We start from the raw sequence: 24700 nt of genomic DNA, 5'->3' as shown, positions 1-24700 counted from the left end.
GTTGATGTTTGCACTGACCCCAAATAGATCAACTACCCACCTTTGGCCCATAAACTTAATCCTAACCACTGTGTTACAGCCCTTACCCCTGTTCTCAACAATGTCATCAAATATATTTAATTGCTAATAACCTATATAAATACATTCTGCAGTTTACTCTGTCAATTATATTTTACTGGTTTGTAGAGAAAAGAAAAAACATATAACTATATCAGTGAATGATGTAATACATTGCCATTTATAGTGCTTTGTCTTACATAACAGCAATACAGTAATTAGATTTTGGGAGTTCCTCAGGCATTAACGTACTTTAGTTTACTCTTTCCGACCAGTTAATTCAGTTTTATTTATATATTATATTACTGTATTGTTAACTACTTTAATACTTACCAGCATTATTATACCCCAAACACTCAAAATTATACAACACACTGAAGTTTTAGGTCCGCAAATCCTCATGTTTTAAACTCAACAAAATAAAAGTTAAATCATGCAGATTGTCTTATCACTTTTTTAATTAAACGATTAATTTTACACACAAACGTCGTATTCCAAAAGTTTGTTGTAAATAAAATTTCTAAGCGTAAGTCATATGACATGCGTGAATTTTTGCGCCCCCTACATGACCAAAGGTGGTCTAAAGGTTATTTTTTGCTTTATTAGAAAGAGTGCTAATATACATACCAGCCGCCCTGAGATACATTTTATAGTATGGTGAAAATATTGTATATTTTTGTCCCATATTTCGCAGCTTCTTTACTAGAAAAGGCATCCATGTTTCTCCAGCTTTAAAAATGTGACTGACTGAGATTTAAATATTTTTTTACCCATTAATAAACGGTATTATAATATATATTAATGCACATACATGGACTCAGACCGCTTAGGATTCAAAAGTAAAATACTTGGTATGGAACGAAAAAACGGTCCTTGAAAAGAGAACATTAAAATATGTTTTATCACAGTATGGTTAACAAGTCCAAGAAGCTTTATTAAGCTGAACGAGTGCTTAAGAAATCACATTGTATAAACAAATCAACAACATTAATACAAACTTCCATCTGTTTATGGCACAAAGACATGCACTGCTGGCCAAAATCTTAAGACCAATGAACATAAAGAAAAAATATGCATTTTGCATTGTTAGACTCAACCACTTATTTGAGTAGAGCTTCGAAAGACAAAAATAAGAAAACAGAAAATAAAAATAAAAAACTTTTTAGTATTTAATAGGGAAAATGTGAACACTATGAAATTAGCCTAAATACTAGCTGGTCAAAAGTTTAGGATCATACTGAAACGAAGCGGTAATCGGTAAACAGGTAACGAAATTTAGTCATTTGTATTCAAGCATTAGCGTTGTCAACATCTCCAACTGACATTTCCTGTGCTACATTGGGTAAAATCGTGGCCAAGGCGAAAAAGTTGACAGAGTTTGAACATGGCAGAATTATCGAGCTGCAAAAGCAAAGTCTCTCTCTACATCCCATCGCTGGTGAGATTGGGCATAGTAAAACTGCTGTTGCAAATTTCTTAAAAGACCCTGAGAGATACGGAACGAGAATTTCAAGTGGTCGGCCCAAGAAAATTTTGCTGGCGTTGAGCAAGAGGATTCGACGGGTTGTCCAGCAAGACACCAGCCGATCGTCGAACCAGATTAAGGCCCTTACGGACACAGAATATAGCTCAAGAACAATAAAACTGCATCTACGAGAGAAAGGCTTTAAAAACCGTAAACCTCTTCAAAGGCCACGCCTCTTTCCACACCACGAAACAGCTCGGTTAAACTTTGAGAAGCACCAAACATGGGAAGTAGAAAAATGTACGAAGGTTTTGTTCTCTGATGAGAAATAATTTAATCTGGATGATCCAGATGTCTTCCAACGTTACTGGCACGATAAGGATATCCCACCGGAGACATTTTCTACACGATACAGTGTAGGATGTTCCATCATTATCTGGGATGCTTTCTCCTTTCATAGAACAATGGATCTTCAGGTTATACAGGGGCGTCAAACATCAGCTAGCTACATTGGCATGTTGGAGAGAGCATCCTTATTGACTGAAGGCCCTCGCTTGTGTGGAAATGACTGGATCTTTCATCAGAACAACGCTTCAATCCACAATGTCCGCAGGACAAAGGACTTTTTAATGGCGAATAACATGTTTCTTTTGGACCATCCAGCGTGTTCGCCCAAACTGAACCCCATTAAAGATGTTTGGAGGTGGATGGCAAGAAAAGTCTATAGAAAAAGACATCAATTCCAAACAGTGCATGATCTTCGTGAAGCCATCTTCACCACTTGGAATAACATTCCAGCCAACCTTCTGCAAACGCTTATATCAACCATGCCAAAGCGAATGTTTGCAGTTATTCGCAATGACGGCCATGCAACTTACTACTGAGATCTCTTGCTGGGCTTTCCTACCCTCTTTAGGACTTCTTTTTGGTATGGTCTTAAACTTTTGACCAGCTAGTATTTAGGCTAATTTCATAGTATTCACATTTTCCCATTAAATGCTAAAAAGGTTTTTTATTTTTATTTTCCTTTTACTTTCGAAGCTCTACTCAAATAAGAGTTGAGTATAACAATGCAAAATGCGTATTTTTTTCTTTATGTTCATTGGCCTTAAGGTTTTGGCCAGCAGTTTATGTGCCTCAACTTTAAGCAAGCGGAAGAAGCGAAGCAGTGGCAAATACAGTTGACCAAATGGTCTAAAGAGTGAAAAATGTTATGAACAATGCAAGGCAGTATGAGAAAGCATTTGTGAGCGAACTTTAAAGTGAGATGACTATAACGTTAAATGAAACTTGCATTAGTGGTAACAACAAGGGTTAAGCAAAAAACATGGTCAAAATAAGCGATGACGCGTTACTTGACTATTTGATAAGACTGTCAGTAAAATGTGACACATCAGAGCCAGTTATTTGGCTAATAATGATTAACCGTTCCTAACAAACCAGAAAAATGGAGCAAGTGTCTCATTGCTTCCTATTATATAATGTAAGACTGGCAATCTTCCTATTGTAGAGGTCTAATTTATTTTTAATTTATATGTCTTATCATTGTAACTTCTCTATTATGTTAATCAAGTAACTAATAAAGACCCCATATATTTTGATACTGAACAGATACCCTTTTCCTTACATTAGGATAAACACGTATTTTTTAAAATCAAAACAACGTATTATTGTAGGCTATGGTGCTAATTTAGTTATTTTTAACGTTGTTTATCCAAGAGGAGGTTCAATGTGATGAACATGCCGATTAAATTTTTAATTTTCTTCTACGGTTTTAGAACAGTCTCAACTTTATAAAATGCGAAGTAAGTTAGAGAAACTTAGAAGATTATTTGTGTGAAGGTAAGAACAAAGCTACACAATGGGCTATCTGTGCTTTTTCCAACGCGGGAACCAAAACACGGTTTCTAGCGTTGTAGGTCCGCAGACATACTGCTGTACCCCTTGGGGACTAAAGAAGATTGAATAATGATTTTAGAATATGTTAGTAGCTTACATTGAGACTAAAATAGTGCAGCAACATGTAAAAGACGTGAAAACGGCAAAGGCTCATTGACAAAAAAGAACACTTTTCACGCAATGCAACACAAGACTTAATATCTTGGGATAAAGAGGGTGGAAATGTTGGCTGGAAGAGACTATAGAGATTGTGGGTTGCTCCTGGTACACATATCTTTTAGTAGTTTTGAACATCTTTATAAGTGAGAAAAAGGATACTTTTGGAGCATCACTGCAGAAAAGCAGGGAATTAAGCCTTTCTTTGCTCATCACCAAAGTAGTGAGTCTGTCATTACATTGTTGTAAACTTTACTTTTAATGTCTTAATTTGTTTGTTAGATAAAGAGAACTGAGAGTCATAAACGCTTACTTTAAGACAGGCCCTTAAAGCTCTTTAGTTGTTGTTGTTTTGAATTAAGCACAAAGCTACACAATGGGCTATCTGTGCTCTGCCCACCACGGGTATCTAAACCCGGTTTTAGCATTGTAAGTCCGCAGACATACCGCTGAGCCACTGGTTGGCAAGCTCTTTAGTATAAAGTGTTCTAGCACATTAAGAGGTATATTATAAATATGGAATAATTGCTCAAAATTAGAATGAGTGTTTCGAGAAGAAAATAGAGTAAATCAATCAGCATGTTAGCTATCACGGTTCTTTATGCAAGTACAATGATTTGAATGTGTATTGTTCTTAGACTATTAGAGAAGTTTTAATATGATTTGTAACTTCGCTCTACAACAATTTATAATAGCGTACAAGTATTCAACTTTGTAGAAGTGTTATAGGAGGAAATAAATTAATTTTTATAGTTTAGGTGAACCGGAGTTTGAATTATTTTCATCAGTTAAGATACAGAAACTTCCAATGAAAAACAATGATACAAGAGCATGAATAAGATTTTTAAGCTATTAATTAGTCAAGTTCTGGGATATTAAGTTTGTAGTTCTCTACAAAATATAAGTGTTATGCCATGTAATCTGTAAAAAGCAAGAAATTAAATAGTAAGTGAAATTTTGTATTTGTGTGAACTAAAACCTACAAGTGAATATTTGTGAAAAGAACGTGTAGAGTATTTAATCGATGATATATATCTTTTTCCCTCTCAATAAGTGGATTGAACTTTGCATTCTTCATTTCGCCAAGTAATATAAAAGAATCAGCTCAACAACAGAAGCTATCCCAACACTGATGATAGGAATGGGATGATTTTTATTAAAATAAGATAAAATCTACAATCGACTTTAAAATAATGACACATACTCGAAACGAGTTTGGAAATTTAATTGACATGGTGAAATAGTAGAAAGATATAGACCAAAGAGGCAAAAATTATATATTTGAAAAGAAATAAACATAAATTTAATAGAATATTTGGAAGACAAAGGTGTTACAGTTGTAAAAAAAAGTGTTAACTCACATCAGTTTCGTGGAACATAAGAAGTAAAATGTTCTCACTGAAGTTGAAAAACTATAGAAAATGTGCTGACTGAAGTTGGAAAACATATAGGATTGGTTGGTTGATTTGGTCTTTTATGGCGCAAAACAACCAGATTTTCTGTGCCAAACATCCGGTAAAAAGTTAAAATTAAAGTAAAATTCATAAAAGGAAATTAAGGTAAAACAAAACAAACTTTAATTTTTGAATTAAAAAACATAAATAGCATTAAATCCAATTTTACATCTTGTCTACAGCCGTAAGAGAAAAGCTACAGCAATAAAAGTTATAAAGGACTTTTTGTAGCATAATTATGTTTATCATAACTCACCAGGAAGACTAATAGGTAAGTACAAAAACCACCGTCAGTCACCTGAAGTTAGCCTTTCCAGTCCTGGTTCCGAGTTATTTAACATTATGGCCATTTTTAAAAAGTAAAGTAATAAAAGTTTTAAAAGACTTGTTGTAAAATTTTAATAATAATTTGCCAGGATGACTAATGGGTAGTTCAAACAGCAGCATTAGTCACCTGAAGTTGGCCTTTCCAATCCTGGTTTCGAGTTATTTGATGTTACGGTCATTTACTAATTTCAAATCGAACTAGATATACTTTGATCTTTAAAAGGGAATCACATTAAAAAAGGTCTAATGTATAAATTAAAAAACTCAAATGACATTAAAAAGATTAATGGCCTTTAAACAACTAAAAACCTTCCTAAGGTGGACATTGTCACCATCACCAATAACACTGTCTAACGTTATGGAGAAACCTTGGGACAGAACATGTTTAAAATAGTGCCTTCGTTGAAAGTCGTAACGACGGCAAGAAACTAAAGTGAGGCTTATTGTGACCTGAGTGTTACACAGAATATACATTGGTGCATGAGTTTCAGATGAAAGAAAACAATGAGTTAAAAAACTGCGACCAATGCGTAGTCTAGTCAGAACAACTTCCTCTTTCTCATCCTTACAGCCAATGTCCAATATAGGGTTTTATTTGGAAAAACTTGTTTTCACGTTGCTCGCTCCAAGTTGAGTGCCAGCTGGCACGGAGCCAAGCCTTGAATATAGGACGATAGTCCATGTATGGAACAGGCACAGCAGCGATAGTGCCAGAGTAGATAGATTTAGCTGGTGGAAGATAGGATATGGAGGATGTTCATTGCTCTTGTAAATTTGATCCGTAGCTGCTTGATGTGTGGTATAAAGATCAGATTACAGTCAAAGATAAGTCCCAAGAACATTGTCTTAGGGGCCACAGACAGGACAGCTTCACTTATACGGAGTTCAGAATCAGGGTGAAAACCCCATTGGCGGCAAAAGTCCATGCAAACGGTTTTAGAGACAGAGAATTTGAAGGCATTTGCTGTGGCCCACTTCAGTAAATGATTGAGGGCAGTCTGCAGCTGCCGCTCAATATACCTCATGTTCGACGACTGACGTGAGATGTGAAAGTCGTTGGCATAGAGCTCTTTTGCAACAGCGAAAAGGAGTTGTTCAGTGATGGCATTAATCTTTATACTGAAAAGTGTGACACTCAAAACACAGCCCTGTGGGACTCCAAGTTCCTGTAGAAAAAAAAGGAAAGTGTTGAACCCACTCAAACTTGGAATCTCCTGTCCATTAAAATATTTTCAATAAAAATAGGCAAATGGCCACGTAATCCATATATACGAAGGTCTCGCAAAATGCCATACCTCCATGTTGTATCATATGCCTTCCCAATGTCAAAGAATATTGATACAAGATATTGTCATTTGAGAAAGGCTTCTCTGATTTACGTTTCAAGTCGAATCAGATGGTCCATGGCGGAGCGCTGTCGTAGGAACCCACACTCGGTGGGCGAGAGGAGGTTGTTTGATTTGAGAGACCAAACAAGACGAGCATTAAACATCCTCTCTAAAGTCTTACAGAGACAGCTCGTCAAAGCATTTTGACGGTTGCTTGAAATAATCTTGGAATCCTTCCCAGGCTTAGAGAAAGGTAGGACAATAGCCTGGCGCCAGGCATCAGGAAAAACATTCTCCTGCCAGATGCAGATAAAAACAATCAAAAAAATAGAAAGAGAAGCAAGAGATAGATGGCGCAGCATTTCATAGTGTATATCATCAGGTTCAACTGATGTACTGCCACACCAATGAAGGGCCAGTTTGAGTTCCACCAATGTAAAGACACAATTATAGTCACAGAAACAATCAACTCCAAATGAAAGAGGTGATCGCTCTGACTAATTTTTAATGGCTAAGAAAGTGGAAGAAGAAGCAGAAGTGCTACATACCTGGCAAAAGCTTTCACCTAGAGTATCGGCAATGCTCTGGGTATCAGCCACTTCCTAGCCATCAGAGAGCAAGATGGAGAGGAGGACAGAATTGTATTGCCCACTGACCTTTCAAATCTTGTCCCATATGAATTTGGAACTGGTGGTAGAAAATATGCTGGTTATGAACTTAATCTAAGATTCCTTCTGGCTTTGACGTCTTACCTAGTGAGCACGTGCACGGGCCTACTGGAAAAAGATGCAGTTTAAAAGTGTGGGATATCTACAAAAAGTTTCCCAGGCCCGTTTTAAGCCTTTCATGCCATGTAGCAAGCAGGATTACACCACGGACGAGGATATCGTGGAAAACGTGTCGAGGTTTTAGAAATACATTGAGCAGCGGCTTGTATAATACAACCAGTTACTGCTGCCACACAGTAGTCTATGGATGGTTTACAGACCAGTGAAAGAGGGCCAGTTGGCGTGATTCAGCTTTCATCTAGTCTCTCTCAAAATCATAGGAAACCGTCTCGTGGATTATTGTCAATCCTCCATGAAAAGTGAGAGAAGAGTGAAGGGGAGTAAATTGAGAAATTAATAGCAGTAAAGAACTGACTAGGTGCATGAAAATAAGTAGAAGAACCGCTATTGAAAAGAGAAAGGTTGTGATCACAGAGCATGCACTCTACAGAGCGCCCCTCCTATCAATATCAGCACTTCCCCAAAGGGGATGTTGTCCATTAAAGCCTCCAGGATTGAAAATGGAGACGGCAACTGCTCTATGAGAGCATCAAGATCTGATTTATCATATGTTTCTCCAGGCGACAGGAAGAGAGGACAAACAGTGATAAAATAACCCAAGGAATCACGGATGGCTACTGCCTCCAAGGGTGTGTCGAGTGGCAAAGACAGGGTGAGCTCATGTTGATCAGCCAACAGTGCCACCCCTCCATGCACTCATCCATCACACAGTCTGTCATTTATGTACAAAGAAAACCGCCGAAAGGTGATTGTATCGGCAGGTTTCAAAAATGTTTCCTGTAAGGAAAGACATACAAGATAGAAGGAGGCAATCAGTGTTTTGATGTCATCCAGATTAGAACGTAAACCTTAACAGTTCCATTGTATCAAGGTGGCCATTTTTACTTATGTGTAAGCGAATTGGGTGGAGAACCCTTCTGTTTACGACCACGTTTTTTTTATTTACTGTCTTCGTTCGAGGAAGGTCATCGACCTCCATGGATCCTGCCCTGGTTCGATTCGGCATGTCTTTGCTGTTGGAGGAGGATTCCAATGACTGAGAATGTGAACGAATGATCGTTTTGCATCTTTTGGTGGGAGAAAATGTATCTGAAGAAATGCCTGTACCTGGAACCAAAAGAAGTGTATCTTGGAATTTGTTGGAATGTATGTAAGGGAGAGAGGTTGTTGTTGAAGCTGATTTATCAACTTCTTTAACCATGGAGGTCAAAAGACTTTTCATTTGTTTTGAAATGATTCTTTTGGAGGCACAGAGAGATCTGTCTGCACTCCCACTGTAGTAGTGGAACGAAGTGCAGCAGCATACGTCCGAGATGAAGTGAAGGACAGAAACTTTTGAGCTTCATGGTAAGTAGTGTTATGATATCGTTTTCAAATGTTGCACTTCTTTTTATTCCAACCATTTAGGGCAAGAACGAAAGTAGACCAGCTGAGAGCCTTTGCAAATGACCCAGTGAGGGTCCGTTTCTCACTCATAGGCATCATGGTCCTTGCCATCACAAAGAGTAGACGTCAAGGAACCATAACATGACATCTTTGAGTGACCGAACTGCTGACACTGGAAACATCGGAGAGGGTTTGGAATGTATGGCCGTACCATGCAATTTAGATAACCTGCCTTGATGGTGGCAGATGGACGTAGTGATGTAAATGTCAGAATGAAAATATCGGTCGGCATCGTAAATCCATCTTTGCGAGCGGAGATATGCCTCACTGCAGAAACGCTTTGAGTGTAGAAGCCAGCGAGAATCTCTGACTTGAGGATGTTCTTCAAATACCTCTAAACAATAACTCCTCATGATAAATTACAAGTAGCATGAGGCATAACCTCAATTGCTTTTGAATGCTAGAGGAATTCACTGTGTTGAGATGTGGATGTTTCCACCAATATATTTCCATAGCAAAGCTTCTTTACTGACTTTGGATAGCCAGTAAGTTCCTCTAGTCCATTCTGAATGAAAAAGAGAGACATCTGCCTTATAGGTTTGTCTGAAAGACAATGTAGTATAAGAAAATGAGATACAGGTGTTACAGATGTTGAAGATTGCTGCTCAGAATCTTCAAGACGTGGTCGTTTACCTATGGACTGTTTTTCACTACTTTATTTAAATTTTTATTTAGAGGTCTCATAATAAAAACCAAAATATTTTGGTGCCCACTGACCCCATCCACTGTGAAACCTTACAAGTGGATGCAGTACAATGTCAAACAAGGGCACTAAAGTAACACCAGGATTTTGTGAGCACTATCCCCAAAAACCAGCATCAGATACAATGTCCACAACACCTATTGGGAACATCCAACACTGGTACTTGGTTGATCCTAGCCCAAGTGAACCAGTTGATTGACCCAAGGGGAGCCACCCTAAGGCCGTTTGTCAACAGGAACTCAAAGCCAAAGTGGTGTGTTAAGGTTGAACTCCTTAACCACCAGGATTCTCTCTTTCCCTTCATGGGTCGCCACGCACGGCAAACACGTGGGTGGATGTTTAGATCGTAAAGGAGGTAAACTGAAAGAACAGAACCTTCCCTAGGAAATCTCCTCACCACGTACAAGAATCCACACCGAGGGGAACATATAGGAAGCCTCCCAAATAATTATAACTGTAAAACTTTAAAAGTATGAAAGGTTTAAAACAAGAAAACAAAACCATAAGAACTATGTAGTCGGCAAAGAAAGGATAAAACTGAATTGGTAGATGCAAGGCTCAAGATGGCCACATCTTTCTCTACCTTTGCTCAATGATTCTTACCTCATATACTATTAACTGTGTAATAACGAATTAGAATCCACGAAACATAATCTATAACTGTTAATCAGTATTGTTCTTCCATCTATAAGAATTTTATTATCAAGGTGTAGAGTATAGCAAGTGAATTCAACAACATCATCCAATTGCTTGGTGGAAAAGTACTGTAAGAGGCACATCTGTTCAGTTTCAAATAATTGCCAAGGTAAATGGATGAAGTAATGAGATATAAGCTAATCGTCTTGCTTCATATTTAAAATAATCAGATTTAACAACATTAAGCAATCTTCCAACACACTGGCCACTCATCGTTTAAATTTGGAATGTTACATCAGAAAGAAGTTTCTAAAGTAAAATTGAGGCATCGCTGGGTATTTTAAATGCCTTAAATAATTATGCGTAATAAGAAGAAGCATGATATAGTGGTGCAGTGAAGTATAGGCACAGAAGTATAAGAAATGATTATATAATGATGATGACTCAAGAGGATAAATATGTTGAAAAACTTTCCGTTGTATGTTTATACTATAAGGAGTTGATGCTATCGAGTTCAGTAAAAAGGTTATGAAAGCTATGTATGCTGCATTATAGAACAGAACCAAGAATAATTTCTGACAGCTTGAAGTTGCTGTGGATGATTGATAACACTGGTCAACAAAGTTTTTGTTGCATTTATATCAAACACTTGGTATTACATAATTTCTTGCCCTGATTTCAAATCTGAAGTTAGTTTTTTCCTCAGTGCTCTACTTTTTTTGCAATCAAGGTATTTGAAAATCTCAAAATTTCGTCATCATCACATTGACGTCGTTGTCTATCATGAAAAATATGTGATAAAATATGTTATAAAACTCTTTAATATAGCTGGGTAATAAAAAAGAAAATGCAAGATAGTATAAATGTATTCAAGTTATTTATATAAATTCAATTTTATATAAAGTTATAATTCAATTTATTTATATAAAACTGATTAGTAGATAAAACATTTGCTACTATGAGGAGGCAAAGCTCAATTGCAGTCTACTCAGGCATGAATTTCCGCTTGTAGCTCTTGCGTTTGTGGACTGTCTCAGGGCATTCTCGTTTAATGCTCCAGCAGTAATCTGCCATCACATGTTTGTCCCATCTCCTTGGTAACGCTCTTCCATGGTCTTGAGGTCCTGATGGAACTGCTCGCCTTGCTCGTCACTTACAGCTCCTGGGTTCTCAGGGAATCTATCAAGATGACTGTACAGGTAATGGAGTTTGACACTCATGTTACATCCAAGATCGCAAAAAGCTGACAACATATTCGCTACAAGGGTTTCATAGTTGTCAGCTTTTTTTATTACCGAGAAAGTTTGCCATCACAGTCACAAATGAAAGCCATGCAGTCCTTTCCTTGTCGTTCATCTTTCTGGCAAATTCTTGATCACGCACAAGTGCACGAATCTGTGGTCCATCAAAAACACCTGCCTTGATCTTCTCGAAGGACAAACCAGGGAGCACAGAAAATATGTGTTGGAAGCATTCACCGTCAGTATTCAACGCCTTTATAAACTGTTTCATCAAGCCCAGCTTGATATGGAGAGGAGGAAATATGATCTTTTCTCGACTGACAATTGATCGTAGACAATATTTGGCATACCTGCCTTCAGAGTCTCACGTATGGGCCACTCCTTCTGGTTCCAGTGCTTTTCTCGAGCTCGGCTGTCCCACATGCAAAGATAGCAGGGGTACTTTGTAAATCCTCTTTGTTGACCTAAGAGGAAAGTAACCATTTTGAGGTCCACACAAATTGTCCAGTTGTGCTCGTGGTATTTTAGTAGGTCAATTACAGTCTTAATGTCATTATATTCCTCTCGTAAATACACAGAGTGTCCAATTGGAACAGCTGCATAGACATTGCCATTATGAAGTAGAACGCACTTCAAACTTTGCTTAGAACAATCTAGAAATAATCGCCAGTCATTTGGATGGTATACTGGCATCCCTAATTCCTGGAGAAGACCTGAGATATTATGACAATAAACAAACATATTCTTCTCTGTAAAAAATGGCACAAAAGTCTGCTCCCGATTTCGGAAGTATGACACTTTAGTTGTATGGCTCAGCTGATTCTTTTCTTGCATCCTGGAAGCTAACACTTCAGCTGCATTTTTGGAGAGACCCAAATCACGCACAAGGTCATTCAACTCTGGCTGGCTAAACTGTTGAGGAGTTAATGACTGTGGGGTCTCATAAGAAGGATCGCCAGATTCTGAAAGTATTTCTTGAGTTTCATCAGCAGTCTCTTGCTCTTGGTCACTACCCACATCTTCAGATGGAAGAAATCCTTTAAAACTGGGATTGGGAGCTCATCAGAGTGCAGAGTAGGTCGGATTGCTGAGGGGATACTAGGATATGAGATTTTGTGTCTGTTTTTCTTGCCAATGCCCTTTGTATTGACCAGACAAAAATAGCAGTCAGTTGTGTGGTCCATCGGTTCTCGCCAGGTCATGGGAATTCCGAAAGGTAAACCCTTACGTTTCCCTTTTGTCCAGCCACGCAGCATTTCCTCGCAGTTATGACACACAATATGTGGGGCCCATTTCTTGTCTTGGTCACCAAGAGCAAGTCCAAAGTACGCTTTATAAGCACGCCTCAGAAACGATGTTATATTACGCCTTTGACGAATAAGCGTGAAGCATCCACAAATATAACAGAAAGCGTCCGGCTTGTTCTCACATTGACGTCTCCTTGTAGCCATGATCAGATCTGAAACAAAATCAAAACAATTTTAATATCTCTGTTGATAACATAAACGTGTAAGTAATTAATTTGACCACAAAATTTAAACAATTTTAATATCTCTGTTGATAACATAAACGTGTAAGTAATTAACACGTTTCCTGCGATGGGACCCACCGGTGTCCCACTATTGTCTTACCTTTAACTAAGTTGCAGGCTAGAGACAAGTGTAACGACAACCTCACGTTATCATAGCTCATGCAGCACTGAAGCTGTCAGATGTACAAGAGCATCGCAGCAGTTGCCGGTTTGCCAATATAGGCATCGCAGGAAACGTGTTCATTTGACCACAAAAGGCTAGAATGAAAAACTTAAAGTTGCATTAAAACTAGAGCATGTAGAGCTGAACCGTTTTCATATTTGAATTTAGCAGGTCACAAAGGGTAAGAATGAGTAAAAAAATCTTATGCAACTGAGATTTCGAAAAAATTTGTTGACCTGTGTAATTATCGAGTTAAATACTTCCTAAAAAATGAAGAAGAGAGTGAGCAGTTTGATGAAGTATTAATAACAAGAATGTAGCTGGTGATTCACATCTCTATCTGCAACCAATGGATAAACAGCTGTGTTTTTGTTGTTAGATGTACACAATCATAAGAGAATTGACCAATAAAGTATCAGACCTATTTACGAATAGTTGTGCATACTCTTTAGGCAGATCGTGATGATATTAAGGAAAAATTGAATAAAACCTCATATAATGAGGAGAAAGTCAATTCTGCTGCAGTTATAAAGACTGAATCTAGACTCTACATGAATTTTCTCCTGCAGAGAAAAATTGCTTCCAGACTCTGCATCAGCTAATTCTAGTACTTTAACATGACTACTGTAATAACGAGGCAAACAAACAAATGATTCCTGCCTGAGCTCTTTTATTGCCATTATTCCTAAACATCGGTTAGCATATTAAAGTACTATAAATTTAATGCTTCTAAGTTTCTATTTAGCAGAAGTGTTGATTCAAGTAAATGAGTTTAACCTATTAGACAAATATGAATGTTGAATGTAAACTTTGAGTATATGAAAAACTTAATAAAATATTTATTATTTGAATTTTGGTCTCAGACTTCTTTGCTTTAACTGTAAAGCCTCTAGTTAGTGCCTGTGTGCTCCATTCGCCCAGTGCATCTTCACTTAAAATAAATAACAGTGTAACAGACCGCAAACACATCAAAGGAAAAACAAAGAGTTCTCAAAACAGCAGAAAGCAGTAAATAGCTGAATTTGAGGAGCAAAGTTTAGCTGAAAATACCTAATCTATGCCAAATGCTGTTAAGATTAAATAAACCAGTCTATTGGAAAATGGGTTCATTAGTGAAAAGTTTTGGAGCATGTGGATAACACTGTTTCTAAAGATACTATTGTTCAACTCAATCGGGCTATCTGCTGAGCAATACATTATAAGTTCAATTCTGGATAAAACATTAAAAGATTGAAAGTTGTACAAATTATACTTTCACACCAAAGTAATAATCTCAGAGACGAGATGTAGGAAGTCTGATGTCAATTTGTTACATGAAAGGAGATTACATCAACCATATTTGCAAGAGCACCTCCAAATTTTGTAACTGATCACTAAAAATTACATGACTTGCTCGTTTTTCACTGAACTTTCTGACTCATGCCAGATTTATAAAGTGTGTCATAAGGTTGATGCTGGAAATAAGCCCCAACACATTATTTGACCAGATGAATCGCAGTTGCCAAACATGTTAAGGTTGTCAAAGACAGAGAAGCCATGAACTTATAAGGAGTAATAGAACTAAGTAGTAGTTTTTAAGCAAAACTAAATATTGTACTTTAGCATAAGAATGACAAATATATATGGTTTGTGTGGAGTGCTGAAAAGTGAATAAACTCACGTATAAGTATTCTTACACCCCTAAGGACTGACTTTACTTTTAACGTTTTGTCAGGGTTTTATACATTGGATCAAAAACACATTGCAAAAGAGAACTATCCACAGAGTTAAGTAGACGTTGGGCTCTATGCTGTAGCCAAAGGAATCACTAATGTGGTTTAAAGAACCCACAAGAACTAGTAATTCAAGAAAAATGTAATCCACACTGATTGTCTTTCGAAATATACTAGTAAGTGAACAGCCATTTGGGTATCTTCAAAAAATTCTTTACGAAAGGTTAATCAACCTGCTAAAAAGTCCAACATTTCTGTTGAGATCACTTCTGATAACTCAACAAAAATGAAGATACCAGATGATTACTTTAACCATTCCCTCTAAAAGAACTTTTCCGTAACAATATGGTAGGTGATAGTAAAGAACAGTGGGCTATCCACTAATCCACATAAAAGAAAATCACTAAAACAATTTATTGATTGAACAGGATCGTAAGTAAATAATGTAATATAACAGCTTGTACACTGTTGTAACTTGAAGAGCTAACTTTACAAATGATGTTGAAATGGAAATATCTCTTTGCTGGTACTACAATTAACTTTAAAACAAACTTAATTGTACAATGTCACAGCTAATCAACCAAGTAATTCAAAGCACACGTTAACTAACACTGATACAAATATTCTAGAATCAAGTGCTTCACTGAATGACTAGCATTCTACCACTGAGCGCAATTAATTTATTTATTGCTAGCTTAAAGTGATTAGTTCTCTAGAATTTATCTCTGACGTCTGACTTATAAATATTTGTCAAATTACTAGATTTTCGTGAGATCATGGTTAGAAAATCGAAATATCCTAGACCTACTTGTATAAATGTTTGAATCTTAGAATCATGTGCTATCTAGCTAACATCTAAATTAGAGCATAATTCCTTTGAACTATCCGTATAGAAAAATAAAATATTTCACTAAATTGTTCATTCACCAAACCTATTATGTTGTTTTCTCCTTTCGGGCCAATGGTATAGTGATGGAATAGTCCCCTATTGTCACTGTTTCTCCTGTCACTCAGGGAGTTCTACCAGGGTAGATGTTTAGGTCAATACAATATCAGATTTTTATTCTTGTTGATTATCTACAAATGGACTTAACACGACTCCTGGGGTCCTCAACTTTTTTTAACTTCTGAAGCCAAATTATTATCTAGAATTATCAAATTGGTTGTCATCTCAGTGTTACTCTTCCTGAGAAATCATGGTATATGACCTTTGGCTTTGATTGGTCATCCTTCCAGTGACGTATGGAAGGGGTTACATTTGCACCCAGGCACTAAATTTAAGAGACGCCAAATTAACAACCGGTTAAAACATTTTTGGGTCAGGGGATTTCAAGTGAAATGTGAATTCAAAGGAGGTTGGGGTGACATTATCCCTTTCTGTATGAACATACCAATTTATGCCTATATTAATGTTTCAGTGTGTTACGTTGAAAAGTTAATTGAATTACTTAATTATCATAGTATATGAATAAACTTTAAAATATTAATAATAAATCAAATTTTATTTTTTTAGTTTTAAGTTCTTTATTTTATAAAGAACTATTTTTAAAATCCTCCATTTCCCCAAGTGTGAGACTTGTGACATTTGTTGTCCAGGCATCCCATCTTCTCAAATATATTTACCACGGTTCCGAAAAGTACAAAATTTAAAGTAAATCACTATCTACAGTGTCGTTCTTCATCAGGCAAAAGTATTTTTTTTATATCCTTCAATTTTATTTGTCTACAGAGTAATCAAATTGAAATTAAGGTCCCTCCTACCACGCCCACCTGTCAAAGCTCTCTTTCACAATTTGCTTATAGTTTCCTCTGACGTTTAAAGCTACCATATTCATAACCATGAAAATCAAGATTTTAAGCTATGACATAATATGATCGTTTCTCGAGTTCATTGTACAGAGAATTGACAGTTTGGTCAGATGTGAAATATATTTTTCCCACAGGAAACACATTGTGGAGCTAAGATGAATGTTTAGTTTTACTGGCCCATATGGACTTCATACCTTTTCAGAGTAAAATGACAAAGAGGTTCGGTCAGTTACAACAAAGTCTATTGCCTAATTCTTAAAATAATAATTGTTTATTAATTTTGTGGATTTGTGAAATCTTTATGCTCAATAAAAATATTGATAAAATACAGTTTTGACTAAACTTTTCTTTTGCCTTTCTAAACTTTTCTTTTGCCTTTAGACTTGTTTCGAGAGAGAAAAAGAATGGTACTTAAAATAGGAAAAGAACGGCATAACAGGAAGCAGAAGCACCGAAATCAAGTAAACTAATGCAATATTTTCTCATGACAAGTATACAAGAAAGAACAAGTAATAAGGATGTTCATTCACTTGGAGAGAACACTGAGAAAGATTATCCACTAATTGATAACAGGGAAGAAAAGTATGTAGGCACTGGTAGAAAAAAAGAAAAGGAGTGGTCATCAGTGGATAAAAAAGAAGAAGACTGGCCACCAGTGAAGAAGAGAAAAGAAGGACTACAAACAGTCAATCATATTTTATGAAAGTGACTGGATTCAATCCCTGGGATAAGACGAGTAAAGTAGCATATCATGAGAACAGTATCAGCTACTGTAAAACTTTCCATTTCAAGAAGAAAACAGAATGAAAAATTTCTCAAATGACATGAATAGATACAACCCTATATTCTAGAATTTATGGCAAAAGTTTCTACACAGAGTTCTGAACTGAATTTCTGGCTTAATAGAATTTGGCCTTGCATGGTCATAAGAAAAATCTTACAAATGTTGGACAGAAAAATGCAGGAAATTTCTTATCTTTTCTCAAACTCAGTGTTATAACAATGAAGCTGTAATGTCTTGATGTATAACTGGATTACAGAAAAGGATATTAGACAGAAATTCTAGGGCACTGTTTGTCAGCTGTGACAATCACCATATGAACCTGGCTAGAAATCATTCCAGCAGTCAAAAACTGCTCTTGTCTTTTATTTTTTGCAACTATTAAGAGTTCAACATCACAATAGGAAAAAAGAAATAAGAAATCTACAACACAGTTAAGCAGGAATCTGAAACTCACTGGAATGCCAGAGTTGAGACTGTCATCTCCTAAATTACATGGTAAAGCTACTGGAAGAAATGTCAGTGGATCAGAATGAAACGTCAGAAACAAAGGGGATGCAAAACAGTTGCTGTAAAGTATCCTGACTTTCAACTTTGTAATCTTTTTTTCTCTCTGACATGAGATACTGATTAATATAACTCGTGTACAGAAAGATTACAGTATCCTAGCATGAACTTTCCAGAGGCATATAGTGGCATTGCAGCCCTGAAAACTTACATCTCTCAAATTTGAGAAGATTACACGAAAGCTCATTAAACTTTGGCAAACAGCAATATAAAGCATAGAGGCCTAAGGTACAAAGAAGATTGGCTGGAGAACATACACAAGACGAAGATTTTTCCCGCAAAGAAAGAAATCATGGGTGTCATGAAAAGCATTCTGGATCAGCTGCAGCAGGAAATGATACAGCAATTCACACGACTGAAATAACTAGATGAGAATTTTGGATTTATAGTTGAGATCATATATCTCCCTGAAAATACGAATTTGAGTACTCTCATGTAAAGCTACATAACCCTAGGCAATTTTACCAAATTGATTTTAATATAGCTGAGTTCTGTTTGTTTGTTTTGGAATTTCGTTCAAAGCCACACGAGAATTATCTGCCCTAGCCTCCCTGATTTAACAGTGTAAGACTAGAGGGTCAGTTGAGTTCTATGCCTAGATCTGTGACTGTAGAATGCTTCTAGAAACTCGTCATCAAGGTACACCAAAAATTCCTTTGGATCTGCTCTCATTCATGATGTCCTGTGGTGAAGATATGTTTTCAAATTTTACATATTGTATACAAATCCTTTTTACCACGTCTGCATTAATTACGAGCTGCAAATGCTCATTACACAAATTAAAATTGATTTTTACATACATGATGGCATCGAAGGAACAAGATCGGTTTGGTGGCCTGGCGTAAAAACTCCAGAAAAGCCCAACCTTGACCAAGTCATTGATAACTTTAAATCAGTTAAGACCAGAAAAGTTTTTGTGCATTAAGTGTGTGCGTGTGTGTACAAATGTAATATAAATTAAGTAAGTGCTGAATCACTAAGTGCTTTTCTACACTCTGTGTGGCAGCTACTTATTCCACTAACAGTTGTGCTTCTTGGATCATGTCAATATGGTTAGATACAATATTATGGTAGGTATGGTTTCTATGTAACGTCGGAAGTATGAAAGTGCAAATGTGAATGGTGGAAGGGGTTGGGAGTTTTGTATGTGTGTGTATGGATGGGGGTACCAAATTATGGTTTGCACTTGCCCGACAGACACCTTTACTATTCCACTAAATCCTTCTGGATTCTGTAAATTACATTACTATCGACTCTTTTTATTATAACACAGCTTTTCCCAACAACTATCTCATCTTGAAATTCTTCCTTTCTATGATGGAAATTGTTCACCCATACCATATCATCTTCATGAAATCTGGTCTCATTAGCATTAACATCATACCTCCAACTAATTTAAGTGTTTCTGAGTATAATCATGTATAGTATCTTTATTCTTCAGATTTAAGAAAGCTCTTCCTACCACTAATCCCTCAGGATAAAACATAGTGTTTAGTCCCACTAAGCCCCAATCATTAGATTAAAACTATTTACAAGAATTCATGATGCGAATATTTCACTTCTTTGTGATACAATTGTCACTGGAAAATCAACTTCTGGTGCAGTAATTGACATGTAATACATAGGAATTTCCTGTTCAAATATTATGACGCTAGCTGAAATTATCCTAAATTCTCTTTCGTGTTTATGCATAAAATCATTTCCGAATATGCATTAATCCTTGATATAAATTACTCACACATCATGATATGTAGAACATATTCCTGCAGTAAGGGTAACTTCCTATTATTGAATTTTTATGCCCACCTACAATTTGTATCATTACCCAATTTTTATTCACTTTTGGAAGTAATTTCACATTTTTCATTGATAAATCACCTCAAACAATTGTACAAGTAGAACTAATGTCAATCATTATTCTACAAGCTCTTCCTTCAATAAGCCCATGAATTCGTGAACGATTTTCCTCAAATGATGCAGAGTAATGTTTCAAATCCATAAAGTAAAGAAAAAGAAGCTAATGAGGAAGCCATAAATACTCTGTGAATATGATCAAAAATAAATTTACTGAAAAGGATATATGACATTTTGATAAAGTTCGTTTCAGTTCTGGTGTTATTAAATAATTAATTGCTTCCCAATTATATATTTTATTCAGATAATTACCCAATTGATTTGTTTTAAATTTCGCGTAAAGCTACACGAGGGATATCTGCGCTAGCCGTCCCTAACTTCGCAATGTAAGACTAGAGGGAAGGCATCACCACCCATCGCCAACTCTTGAGCTATTCTTTTACCAACGAATAGTGGGATTGATCGTATCATTATAACGCCCCACGGCTAAAAGGGCGAGCATGTTTTCGTGTAACGGAGATTCGAACCCGCGACCTTCTGATTATGATTAACAACTAAAAAAATTCAGATGTTAATTTCTTATTAGGAATGTCAATTTTTAGTTCAAGTAATGATAAGCTTTTAAACTTTGACCAATTTCCCTGTACTTTTGTATGTCATAAACAAGCTTTTAAATAAGTAATTACAGAAACGTTACTATGAATTAAGTTGTAACAAATAATTATGCAGTTAAGTTTATTAATATGTATTTCCAAAACATTATGATAATACGATTTAATGATCTCATTTCTTTTTCTTAAAACGATGTTAATTTAATACTAAAAATAATAAACTTCGTATAAAAAAACAACCACTTTCATACAACTTTTTAAAGGTAACGTTACGATGAAATAATGTAACACTTACCAATCCTAACTCAATGTGCAATCTTCTTTTTCTCTCCCTCTCTCTTAATAATAATGTCGAAATTCGATGTATTATTTTATCTTTACATTTTTTTTAAATAATGTAATTGTGCTTGGTAGTTATGGTCAGGTTTGAAACTTTTCTTATATCAAAATTCTCAGATTTTGTTTTCTAATCACGATTTAAAAAAGGCAACTATACCTGAGCTCTGCTACTACTTAGTATAAAACTAGGATCCAAATAATAGATGCAGTATTCTTTTTATACGTGAATTAGCTTTCTCACTTAGTTTTCCATCTGTTTTACGGATATTTAGTTGTCTCAGTTTATGGTGAATTGCATATAGGTGTTAAGTCCTTGTTATGTCGAAATGTGCGTTTTTAATTTACCGAGCTGTTTCTATTCCTTAAAAGTTACAACTAGGTCTTACAGTTAACCAGGCTATTCAGAGATTAAGTTGATTGATTGATTTAGTGTTTTATGGCACAAAGCAGCTAGGCTATCTGCGCCAAACGTCCGATAAAGGTAAAAATAAATTAATTGTAGTAAAACACATAAAAGGAAATGGAGGTAAAATAAAACATCATTGAAAAACAGAAAAAGCATATAACCAATATTAACACCTAGTCTACAATGTTAAGAGAGAAATCAGAGTAAGAGAAGTTGTAAAGGATCTTTCCCAGGCTTAGAGAAAGGTAAGATAACAGCCTGACACCAGGCATCAGGAAAAACATTCTCCTGTCAGATCCGGTTAAAAACAATTAGAAGAATATGAAGAGAAGCAGGAGAGAGATAGCGCAGCATATCATAGTGTACATCATCAGGTCCAACAGATGTACTGCCAGACCGATGAAGGGCCATTTTCAGCTCCACCAGTGTAAAGAGACAATTGTAGTCAAAGAAGGTGGAGGAACAAGCAGAAGTGCTAGATACCCGGCAAAAGCTTTTACCTAGAGCATCGGCGATGCTCTGGACATCAGCTACCTCTTGGCTATCAGAGAGTAAGATTGAGAGGGGGACAGAATTGTAGTGCCCACTGACCTTTCGAATCCTGTCCCATATGACCTTGAAACTGGTGGTAGAAGATATGCTAGTTGTAAACTTAATCCAAGATTCCTTATGGCTTTGACGTCTTAACCACCTAGCATGTGCACAGGCCCGTTGGAGAACGATGCGGTTCAAAAGTGTGGGATATCTACGGAAAGCATCTCAGCCCCGTTTTTGAGCCTTCTGTGCCAAGTGGCCAGCAGGATTCCACCACGGATGAGGATATCGTGGAAAACGTGTCGAGGTTTTAGGAATACACTGAGCAGCTGCTTGTATAATACAGTCAGTTACAGCTGCCACACAGTCGTCTATTTATGGCTGATTCACGATGGCAGGATCAAGTTCTGCAAGAGCAGTGAAAGTGAACCATTCTGCCTGATCCAGCTTCCACCAGGGCACGCGGGTAGAGTGGCATCGGCCACGGCCAATTTCTCTCAAAAGTATAAAAAAATGATCACTGCCTAGTGGATTACTGTCAACCCTCCGTGAAAAATGGGAAAATAATGAAGGGGAGCAAACTGAGAGATCAATAGCGGTAAAGGACTGACTAGGTGCATGAAAATAAGTGGAAGAACCAGTATTGAAAAGAGAAAGATTGTGATCAGAGAGCATACACTCTACAGAGCGACCCCTCCTATCAATAACAGCACAATAACATCAGAGGGGCTGATGTCCATTAAAGTACCCCAGGATTAGAAAGGGAGAAGGCAACTGTTCAACGAGAGAGGTCTGATTGATCATATATCTCTCCAGGGAACAGGTAGAGAGAACAAACAGTGCTGGTATGACCCAAGGAAACACGGATGGCTACGGCCTCCAAGGGTGTGGTGAGTGACAAAGACAAGGTGGGCACATGCTGATCAACCAATAGTGCCACCCCTCCATGTACTCGTCCATCACACGGCCTGTAATTTCTGTACAGAGAAAACTGCCGAACGGTGACTGTGTCAGCAGGTTTTAGAAATGTTTTTTTAAGGAAAGACATATAGGATGGCAGGAAGCAATCAGTGTTTTGATGTCATCAAGATAAGAACGTAAACCTCGACAGTTCTATTGTATCCAGGTGGTCATTTTTAATGACGGGTAGGCGAAGTGGCTGGAGAACCCTTCTGTTTACGACCACGTCTTTTTTCGTTACTGTCCTATATGGAGGAATTCTATCGACCTCCATGGATCCTGCCTTGGGTCGATTGGGCAGATCTTTGTTGTGGGAAGGGGATTCCAGTGACTGAGGACGCAAACGAATGATTGTTTTACATCTTTGGGTGGGAGAAAAAGATGTATCAGAAGAAATGCCTGTATTTGAAACCGATGGATGTGAATATGGAGGTTTGTTGGAATGTATGGGAGGAACAAAGATGAGTGTAGAAGTCGATTCATCAACCTTTTTAACCATGGAGGTCAAAAGGCTTTAAATTTGTTTTGAAAACGATTCTCTTGGAGGCACAGAGATATCTGTCTGCACTCCCACTGTAGTTGTGGAACGAAGTGCAGCAGCATATGATCGGGATGGAGTAGCAGACAGCAATTTTCGACCCTCAGGATAACTAATGTTATGAGTCGTTTTAAAATGCTGCACCTCTTTTTTTTCCAAACATTTTGGGCAAGAACGAAAGTAGGAAGGGTGGGAACCATTGCAATTGACACAATGTGGATCTGTGTCATACTCATAAGCATCGTGGTCCTCGCCACCATAACGAACACATGTCAGGGAACCACGACATGACGTCTTTGAGTGGCCAAACCTCTGACATTGGAAACATCGGAGAGGGTTTGATATGTACGGCCATACCCTGCAAATTAGATAACCTGCCTTGATGGTGACAGGTGCACATGGTGATGTAAATGTCAAAACGAGGATATTTGTCGGCAGTGTAACTATCTTTGTGAGTGGAGATGCGCCTCACTGCAGAAACCCCTTGAGTGGAGAGACCAGCGAAAATCTCTGACTCAGGGACGTTCTTCAGATCGCTCTCAACAATAACTCCTCGTGATGAATTCAAGGTAGCATGAGGGGTAACCTCAATAGGTACATCCCCATTTCCCTTTGAATTCAAGAGGAGTTCACTGTGTTGGGATGTGAATGTTTCAACCAATATGTCTAAAGATCAAAGCTTCTTTACTGACTTTGGAGAGCAAGCAAGGCCCTCTAGTCCCTTCTGAATAAAAAAAGGAGGACATTTGCCCTAAAGGTTTTTCTGAAGAAGAATGTAATACAAGAAAATGAGATACAGGTGTTACAGATGTTGAAGATTGCTACTCAGAGTCTTCAAGACGTGGTTGTTTACCTATTGTCTGTTTTTTCACTATTTTATTTAAAATGTTTATTAGGAGGATCCATACGAAAAAAGGAAAATTTTGGTACCCACTGGTACATCCACCATGGAGCCCTACAACGGGATGCACTACAATTTCATGCAAGGACATCGCAGCAATGCCAGGGTTTCGTGAGCACTATACCCAAACACTAACATCAGACACAATGTCCACAACACCCGTTGAGAACTTCCAACACTGGTATTTGGTTGACTCAAGCCAAAATGGACCAGCTGATTGACCCAAGGAGGCCACCCAAAGGCCACCCGTCTACAGGAATTCAAGGCCAAAATGGTGTGTTAGGGTTGGACCTCTCAACCACCAGGATCCTCTCCTCCCCTACACGGGTCGCCACGCACGGCAAACACGTGGGTGGATGTTTAGATCCCAGGGGAGGTAAACTGAAAGAACAGAACCTTTTCTGGGAGGTCCCCTCACCACGTACAGGAATCCACATCGAGAGGCAGAGATTAAATATCTACTTTAATCATTTTATTATAAGGACTATTAATAA

General features: G+C 37.3%; 1 protein-coding gene across 2 annotated transcripts in view; it reads right to left on the bottom strand.

Moving 5' to 3' along the window:
• The window catches only part of LOC143223204 (ribonuclease kappa-B-like), a 514553-nt gene that overhangs the window by 13224 nt on the left and 476629 nt on the right, over positions 1-24700 (bottom strand). The window contains exon 2 of one of the 2 annotated variants that reach the window (XM_076450810.1): positions 391-543. In XM_076450810.1, the coding sequence (XP_076306925.1) occupies positions 391-459 (69 nt within the window). In that variant the 5' untranslated portion in view covers positions 460-543. Of the gene's footprint in view, positions 1-390; positions 604-24700 lie in introns of those variants that run through there. The other variant, XM_076450811.1, reaches the window with a different exon arrangement.

Source organism: Tachypleus tridentatus, chromosome 8 (genome assembly GCF_004210375.1).
Source record: "Tachypleus tridentatus isolate NWPU-2018 chromosome 8, ASM421037v1, whole genome shotgun sequence".
NCBI classification, from domain to species: Eukaryota; Metazoa; Arthropoda; class Merostomata; order Xiphosura; family Limulidae; genus Tachypleus; species Tachypleus tridentatus.
The sequence above is the reverse complement of the archived record's forward strand: the minus strand, read 5'-3'. Positions and strand labels throughout refer to the sequence as shown.